Source organism: Etheostoma spectabile, chromosome 11 (genome assembly GCF_008692095.1).
Source record: "Etheostoma spectabile isolate EspeVRDwgs_2016 chromosome 11, UIUC_Espe_1.0, whole genome shotgun sequence".
NCBI lineage: Eukaryota > Metazoa > Chordata > Actinopteri > Perciformes > Percidae > Etheostoma > Etheostoma spectabile.
In genome coordinates, this window is record NC_045743.1 from 17,788,797 (window position 1) to 17,797,895 (window position 9,099).

The 9,099-nt window shown below is 41.6% G+C and overlaps 1 protein-coding gene across 1 annotated transcript; it reads left to right on the plus strand.

Moving 5' to 3' along the window:
- Positions 1-3,675: 3,675 nt before the first annotated feature.
- Positions 3,676-8,425, plus strand: LOC116697998 (nck-associated protein 5). Its single transcript, XM_032529689.1, has 2 exons — positions 3,676-4,356; positions 7,975-8,425. The coding sequence occupies exons 1-2, from the start codon at positions 3,900-3,902 to the stop codon at positions 8,082-8,084; spliced, it is 567 nt and encodes a 188-aa protein (XP_032385580.1). The 5' UTR covers positions 3,676-3,899; the 3' UTR covers positions 8,085-8,425.
- Positions 8,426-9,099: the final 674 nt, after the last annotated feature.

Consider the following 9,099-nt stretch of genomic DNA (forward strand, 5'->3'; position numbering starts at 1 on the left):
GGTTAAAAGAACTACGACTAAGCCTTATGTAGCACTGATGCCCTAGACAAATTTCCCTCAGGGGACAATAAAGTTGATCTTGATCTTGACTAATTAGTTAGAAAACTACAGCTGACAATCTAGTCAAACAAGTGAGAAACTAGACAGGAAGTAAACTTTATTGGGTCCTTGCACTTCATTGCGGTCACTTTCTTAATTAAAAAATCGCAGCAGATAAACCTCCACGTCGCTCAGATGGAGGGCTGGTGACGGACCCTGCTGAACTCTCATTGGCCAGAGTGACACCATCGCTGCAAATATCCAGCACGTTTGATACGGGCGGACGCCCGCCCTCAGGGGTTAATCACCTCGTTCCAATTTGAGCAGCGCACCAGCTAAGCATCCACTGCTGACTGAATGAGCTTTGCCTTCAGCAGAGAGCTGAATCACACCATCCAGACTCAGCGTGAACCCGTAGGGCCTCATGTAGAGTCGACAAAGTTCTTTTATAACTTAATGCTTCAAACTTAGATGAGAAAAACAAAAATAATCAACATTAAAATAAGAGTTTTGCACTATACTGAGCAAGCGCATTTCATCATGTGTAGCTGTGTTAGTGCACTAAACTGTACCTGTAACTCTCTAAGTCTATGTCTAGTCTAAGTCTCTCAGTTTAAGTCTCTAAGTCTAAGTCTCTAAGGTCTTGCTCTAGTCTAAGTTCTCAGTAGGCTCTATAGTCTTAATCTAGGTCTAGTCTCTAAGTTAAGTCTCTAAGTCTAGCTAGTCGAAGTCTCTCAGTTTAAGTCTCTAATCTAAGTCTCTAAGTCTAAGTCTTAGTCTCTAAGTCTTAGTATTAATCTAAGTCTAGTCTAAGTCTCAGTTTAGTCTCTAAGTCTAAGTCTAGTCTAAGTCTAAGTTCTAGTCTCTAAGTCTAAGTCTCTAAGTCTCTAGTCTCTTAAGTCTAAGTCTCTAAGTCTTAAGTCTCTAAGTCTAAGTCTCTAAGTCTAAGTCTCTAAGTTAAGCTACGTCTCTCAGTTTAAGTCTCTAAGTCTAAGTCTCTAAGTCTAAGTCTCTAAGTCTAAGTCTTCTAAGTCTAAGTCTTAGTCTAATCAGATTCTGAAGTCTATAAAAGCATAATGTAAAAAATTTTTTGTCTTAAAATGTCTCCTAAGGTCTCCAAGGCTCTAAGGCTACAGTCTCTAAGTCTAGTCTACTAAGTGAGTCTACGTCTCTTAATGTGCTCTAATTCTAGTCTCAGTCTAAGTTCTATAAGCGTAGTCTCTCTAAGTCTACGCTCGAAGTTTAGTATCTAAGGTTCCCTACAGTCTTCCTAAGTGTCAACTAAAATTCTCCCTAAGTTCCTCAAGTCTTCTAGGTTAAGTCTCTCAGGCTAAGTCTCTCAGGCTAAGTCTCTAAGTCTACGTCTCTAAATCTAAGTCTCTTTCTATCTCTTGAACAATGTTAATTTTAACTTATTTTTCTTAAATACAAATAAGGGGGACATTCATGATTTCAGATGGACTTTGAGGAGGGATGTTTAGCTTTTTTGTGCTTTTGCACTTGAATTGAATATGCAATATACGTATATTGTAGGTTTCTGCACAGTTTAGTATGTAGATGTACAAGTCTTTTACTTATATATAAGTCTGCAATAGCGCACTGCTCTCTACAGCCTTGTAATTCAGTGTATTATTGTAAAATATCATCATTTCCAATTAACTGCAGACACAGTAAGTGTTGCTTCAAAATGTAAAACAGTTAACATATTTACAACCCAATGATGTTCTATAATATCAAAATCTATTTCCTGTGCAAATCACAGATATCCAAACCTTATAATGAAATGAAAGAATAAATAGATAGTAAAATGTATTGGACTTTCTACTGACATCATCATACAGTTTTTCCTTTGTATGATATGTCATGTTACTTTCATCCTGTTGAAAGTTAGTGGGCTTTGTATATTTACTATCCTACTTTACGCTTTTTGGCTGGAGGACAACCTAATTACAGTCAGAACTAACATTATTCAACATTATAGTTATTAAACAACATAATACCACAACAAGTACAACCTGTAATTATGATTACATTATGCACACATGGCATCCTGTGTTTTACAATGCAACAGAAGACCATTACTGCAGTGTAGTCCAGTGTATTGATGGAGCACGGATGGTATTGAGCATGTTAAAGGAAGGTTGAAACCAATCAAATCTCAGCCTCTGTGATTCTGCCTTCCCAGACAACACTGTGTCACAGCGGCTCCTGTTAACTTGTTCACTAAAGACCAAACTCATCACCAATGTCTCTGTTCTGTGTCCTTTCAATTATTTGCTCTTGTTTACAATGGGTAAAAAATAACTGGGCTGCTTCCTAACATACATAGACACTTAAAGCTCATTTGTAATACTTGGAAACTGCAATAGTGGTCTAACTGGGATGGAGATGTCCGTGACACGGCCTCTAAATTAAGCTATTCTGAGCTAGTGGGATGTTTTCAGGGCTGCATACACTGGCATTTGCAACTAATTTGTAATATGTGATAGTATCTTGTTTTTTTCAAGTACTACACATAAAACGGGTCCTATGATACTGTATGTTTCTGTGTTTTTGTAGCCTAACACTGACTTTCTGTGACAACAAATAGCTTCAACCCCTACCCTATCCACATTTTCTTGCAATGTGACAAATCATTTGAGAAAAAAGTGAGGAAAACCGGACTTGTAGAAACCCAGAAGAGGGGTGTGAAGTCTCACGTGTGCACACCTTAAATAATAAAGGGGGAGCAGCTGTTGCCTCTGCTCCAGCGTGAGATTGCCTGCAGCTTCCTGCCACGTGGCACATATTAAAACATGAGCCTGCATGACAACAGCTGAAGGATATCTTCTCTTATTTAGACTCTGTGCTCACTGGACGGAGGCGTGCTGTGATGCATTTTGTTCTTCTGTAGATTTCTCCTGGAGGATTTGTTTGGAAAAGATAGATGGTTCTTTGATCGAAAGGTGGCAGAACAGCATTGTAATTGACGCAAACTCCGAGGTTTATTAGTGTCACCACTGTGTTATAGTGTGTAATTCTGGAGGCACAGTGTCAGACAGAATGATGCAAACTCTGCGTCTCTAACCTCACAGTTGAAATAACATCACATACATCATAAGCACGCGTGTTTGACAGTTACGTCTGATGTGTTGCAAATACAATACACACATTTGGAGTGTATTTTACTTTCATTTCATATGCCATTCTGTGCATTTCATATTCACAGCGTGATCGATGCATGCTAGCAGTCACACACACACACACACACACACACACACACACACACCCACACCCATTAAACAACATCTGTAACACAAAGCAGTGGTTCAAGAGGGCTTGATTCTCATTGGCTGAGTCCACCCCTGTGGCAGAGCTACATGTATGGTTTAGTTACAACCAAAACATTGGAATCAGCTGCTCAGAGCTCAAACAGTCAGGATAATGTAGCAGGAAAAATAAGGAGGCACGAGGGAAACAATAACATGATGCCGCAAATCCATTATTATTGATTGGTAAAGCGGTTTCTCTGGTTCAAATCTCCGCTTATCATTTCTAGCACTTAATCTTTCCGTTTCTTTTCCTCAAGGAACAGCTGTAAATTTGAGTTTATTTCATTTTTAAAGCATCTATACACACACACATTTATATCCATACATACACATACTCACGCACATAGATAAAAAAGAAGGAAAGAACAATGATTAGTCACAATTAAAATTAAAAACCAGAGAATAAAAGTGTCTTAAGCTGCGTCTTAAAAGTACCAACAGCCTCAGCCTCATGTCTAACCTGTCTAGCCTATCCATGAATACACTAGAGAGTCAGTTATTATATTAGCGTCCCTATATTTTACGGATTTCTTTAACGCCACTTCAACCATGGTTACCCTGTCGTTGCATTCCTGTTGTTTCATCCCTCTCTTTCCCTCGAGCCTGAGCCACTTCAGCTGTTCTCCTTGTGCCCCAGGCTCCGGCTGCAAGATGCGAACGTTGGACAGTGGAATTGGAACCATCCCCCTTCCTGAATCCTGTTCCTTCTTCTCCTCCATCCTGCACCTCCTCCCCAAATCCTCATCCATCCCCGAGCAGTCCCTCCGTCCTCCCAGTGTCCCCGGTTCGTCCAGCGAGGACGTGGTGTCTCCTTCCCCGTTACCCCGGTGGAGGATACCCTCCGGCTTTAATGACTGCAGCCATGCACGGGTGCCGACCTCCCTCTCCGACTCCTCCGTGACCCACATCCAGTCAGTGCCTTTTCCCACTGTGGCCTTCCTCCAGCCCGTCCAACCCCAGTGTGAGCCCATTGTAACCAAGAGCAGGCCGCCCAGACCTCCGCCAGGTACAGTAAAGCCTCACGTGTGGCGTGCAGAAGTAAAGATGACGCTCCAAAGGGTTTTCTTCTTTTAGAGCTGTGGACTCATGTGTTCTCATACAATAAGGCTGCTGGATAATAGGAAAATATGCTGCGACAACGTTAACGTTCCTTGAGATATATAAACCGATATTAAAATGTACTTGAGGGCCTGCCCTGACAGTACCTAGGTAAGGACTACTAGCCAGTCAGAAGCAGAGTATGAGGGCCCTGACAGTACCTAGGTAAGGACTACTAGCCAGTCAGAACAGAGTATGAGGGCCTGACAGTACCTAGGTAAGACTCTAGCCAGTCAAAGCAGATATGAGGTCCTGACAGTACCTAGGTAAGGACTACTAGCCAGTCAGAAGCAGAGTATGAGTCCTGACAGTACCTAGTAAGGACTCCTAGCCAGTCAGAGCAGAGTATGAGGGTCGCTACAGTACCTAGGTAAGGACTACTAGCCAGTCAGGGCAGAGTATGAGGGCCTGACAGTACTAGGTAAGGACTACTAGCCGTCAGGCAGAGTAGAGGTCCTGACAGTACCTAGGTAAGGACTACTAGCCAGTCAGGAGCAGAGTATGAGTTAGTGATGGTGTTGCATAGTCTGTCCACCAGAGGACGCTCTACAACATCCCTGTTATTAGTAGTCATAAATAACTACAAATAACTAATTTTAGAGAAATCTGTTTGTGTTTTGTTACATATTTCTTTTTTTTTCTTTTTATTTAAATATTTATCGTTCAATATATCGGTCAAATATTTGTATCAGTATCAGTCTTAAAATCCTTGGCGTGATTTTTAGACATGCAGAACAAAGAAAAAAGCCACGCAGCCTTTAAATGTTAAATTTAGAATTTGAATGTCAACATTATGAAGCCTTGTCTGAGGAACTTATGGGGGAAAAAAAGGGAGTTTACTTTACTTTATCTATAGAAAGCTCTTCCACTAAACTCCTGCACTCAAAATACTCAAAGTTTAGGATATCAGTTTTTTAATTTAACAAACTGTGCTGTATTAGCTTTTAAAAAAGCAGAAAATGTATCTGTCATCTGTCACTCTCTTTTAAAAAGGACATGTCCAATGAAAGTTTCATTTATCATTATCATTCATTCTAAAGAGCTTCAAGGAGCTATTGAAGCTTCATTGAGGAAATGCATTTCATGAAAGACCCACTCCTGTCAAGTTCTCTGCTTTATTTACACAAATGTGAAATTGAAGGAGAACGTGCATATATAATAACACAATAGATTAGCATAAGTAGCAGTGATGTCGGTATGTCATCAACCAGAGCCTTCATCACTACGCTGATAGCGTCCATGCAGGAGGACACGGTGTAGACGTGGCCTGCTTGGTATGGTAATCACACAGCACGAGCCAGAGAAAAACACTCATTTTCACTTTTCACCGTCAAGAGGAAAGATGTATTTTGCGTGTTGGTGGCTCTTAACGAGTCATGTTTTCAGAGAGAAGCCCCGAGGGTACTCCACCACACACGTAATGTATATTTTCATCTGAACAGTTTCTAATGTACACCAAATAAGCTGGTGCTCCGTTAGAGCAGCTGGGTCTACTCTTGATTGACTTTATTATTTGAAAGTGATTGTCAATCTGTCCGCCCCCTACACTCTTTCTTCAAAGTGCATATCCACAGCGTACTTCCTCCCATGAGTCATGTAGAGCTGCAGTAGAAAACCTAAACCTAGCCTAAACTCTGATGTTGAAGCACCTAGGACCAGATCTTATGCAATTGGGAAATACCACGCTGTGGATGACAGATATGCTTATATTAGAGCAGATAAAACACACAGTTAAATAAATTCCTTATACTTTTTCTCTTATGTTTTTGATTAAGGAAAGTCTAAAATAAACAGACACAAACCTCCAAACTCATCCACATGTGCATTGCTTTGGCAAAAACAAGCTAATAATAATAAGAATTGATAATGTTTGTTGATCCCCAGTGAGGGAATTACAGTTTACACTCTGTATGTTGTCAATCACTACACACAGGCCTGAAATACACACACACGCTCAGGACCTAATCATACACATATGGAGAGATTTCAGAGTCGGAGGGGGGGCGGGGGGCTGCCAGCTGGACCTGCATCCTGAGTGGTTGGGGGGTGGTACCTTGCTCAAGGGCACCTGGCAGTGCCCAGGTGGTGAAGTGGCATTTCTCCAGCTACCAACCCATACTTTGTACTTTGGTCCGTACAGGGACTTGAACCAGTGACCCTCTGTTTTGTTTGTTTTGCCGCAGACAGACTCAGATTAATAAGTGTCCAACAACATTATGGAAAGGATCCCTTTGAGTCCTTTCAACCACAAACAGCTCTTAAGTTGCTAGTGCTAATCCCACCAGACTCCATTCAAAAAAGCTAAACTTTTAGCGTGTATAGAGCCGACATATTTACACACGTAACAAGCTAAACTGTGTGTTTATTTCAACCAAAACTAGAGTTGTGATGGTTGGAAAAGTGGAAAGACGACACAAAACGGCTTTTCATAGTTTTTATTTTGTTTCTGTTGACTTTGAATGAAGTGTGTTTTACGATGCTTAAATTACAGTTTATTTACATGGAGTCTGGTGGGTGTAGCGAAAAGAGGTTTGCAGATGTTTTTATGTTAAAAAAACGGATCTCACTCTTTAACAGAAAGGTTGGCCTCCTTAGAAATCCTTTCCATAATGTTGTCAGGCACTTAGAATAATAATCTGAGTCTGTCAGCGGCAAAACAGGCACTTTTGTGAAGGTAAATACAAGCTGGACACTTGCCCCATTTACTTACATTGTTCTTCCATTGTAGCCTGTTTGTCCGCTGCCGACTGCAGCGATCTCGCTTAATTCTGGACCAATGTCAAAGATTGTAGTTCCCATCTGTCACTTAGACACAAACACATGGGACAATAGGGTCCAGGTGGAAAAAAGAGGTGGTTACCCTTTAACTGTCACGCCATGTCTGGCGAGCTAAACTCAAGCTTCATTCACTCCAGTCTGGTTAGATGGTTGTCACTTTAGGCTCAGAATTACAGATTTGCCGCTTCCCGTTTACCGTACGTACACACCGCCACCGACTTGAGCTGCAAAAAAGCTCTGGCCTATTTAGGGGACTCCCATCGCACTATTTGCTGCCAGCTGTTTTGGTAGGAACAAAAGTTCCCATCGTGTGTTTCTCCGGGATCAGTCAGCGTGAAGGACGTCTATTTTCAAAATTGGCGGCTGGCGTTAGCTGCTGAACCGCACTTGACATAGCTCGTTACCATAAAGCTGAAAAATGTCAACTTTATGATTGACGTTCAACATGCTCAAAACGCCCAAAACGCAACGCCGACAGATTTTCCTCCTTGCAGCTGAGAGACGCTTCCAGTGAAGATGAATCCGGTAACTTTAGGCGCGTGAAGCGGCGGCGGTGTGAACGTCCGGTTAGTGTCCCTCAGATCTACCGCCTCTTTAAATTCAGAATAATAACCTTGCTCTATCTGAAGAATTCAGCCTGCCAGTGTCCCTCTGTTCTCCTAACTCCACTCTTCTCGACTCGGGAGAGAATAAAGTCCGACTGCTGGGAAAACCTCTGAAATTAGTTTTTATTATGTGCTTTTTCCAGGTGGGATGGAACCAAAGAAGTTGACCTACGTCAAATCGAAAACACGACCCACCCCGAGCCAACAGAAAGAACAGACGAGACTCCAGCTTGCCAACTGTAAGACAACATAGAGCTTGTTTATTTAGGACACGTTTGGGTAAAACTTCAGGCACTTATCAGTTTATTGTCTAGCTTTAGTATCCAGCGTTACACAGTTCTTAATAGGATTATAAAAATAGACCACAGAAATTATTTTCCAGTTATCACCTCTGAAAGTCGGAGTGAGCTGTTCCATTAAAACAGGCAATCTTCTGTATAATTAACTGGGACCTCCAGCCTTGTAAAACACAAAGGAACGCTATCTTGAAAATTCACATGACAACTTATAAACTTTCCCAAAGACTTTTGGTAACTGAAAAAAGGGTCAAAAGTTTGGAGACTGCCCATTGGTTCTGACGGCCCGTTATCCCCAAAACAAAAGCCCACTATTATATTATGTAAAAACTACAAATGGCAGTCCTACATGACAGTGGTGTTGGTGTGTGTGGGCTTGTGGGTGTGCGTGTGTGTGTGCGTGTGCACGCGTGGTTCCTAAAATATGCCTGTGGGTTAAAAACCACCCTCACGTTTAAGGCACCCACACACACACAAAATCCACATTAAGATTCTGTGTTCCCTTTGAGTCTAATGATTTTATTAAAACCATTTTTTTCTCAGAAAAACCAAACTGAAACATGTTTTATTGACTTCCAGCAACACAATATTGAAATCACTATAAACTGTTGGTGCTCTGAGGTCAGCGGCATTGTATTGCAATATGTTCTTTAACCCCAAAAAAACAATTTATAACAGTATTTGTGACTTTTCTTCACATGGCAGATGTTTTACGTTAGATGTTTGAATGGCACCATGATGCAGGATCTCTCTCTGCTCCACATCTTCTTTCAGAGTTTATGAAGCCGACTGAGTCGACCTCGAGCAAGAAATCAAGCAATCAGTGGGATTTATCGCTCTGACGCACATGGAGGGTCCCTAAATCCCACAGTGTGGACGCTGTGTCTCTGTATCAGGATGAAACGCTCAGAGCTATGAGCTCGGCATTGTGGACTTCCACCTGTGCTGAGAGTAGAGTTGAGATACCGAGCA

Coding starts and splice junctions, on each gene's coding strand:
- LOC116697998 (XM_032529689.1), top strand. CDS start 3,900: ATGGTTACCCTGTCGTTGCATTCCTGTTGTTTCATCCCTCTCTTTCCC. Junction 4,357..7,974: donor GCCGCCCAGACCTCCGCCAG/GTACAGTAAAGC, acceptor TGCTTTTTCCAG/GTGGGATGGAACCAAAGAAG.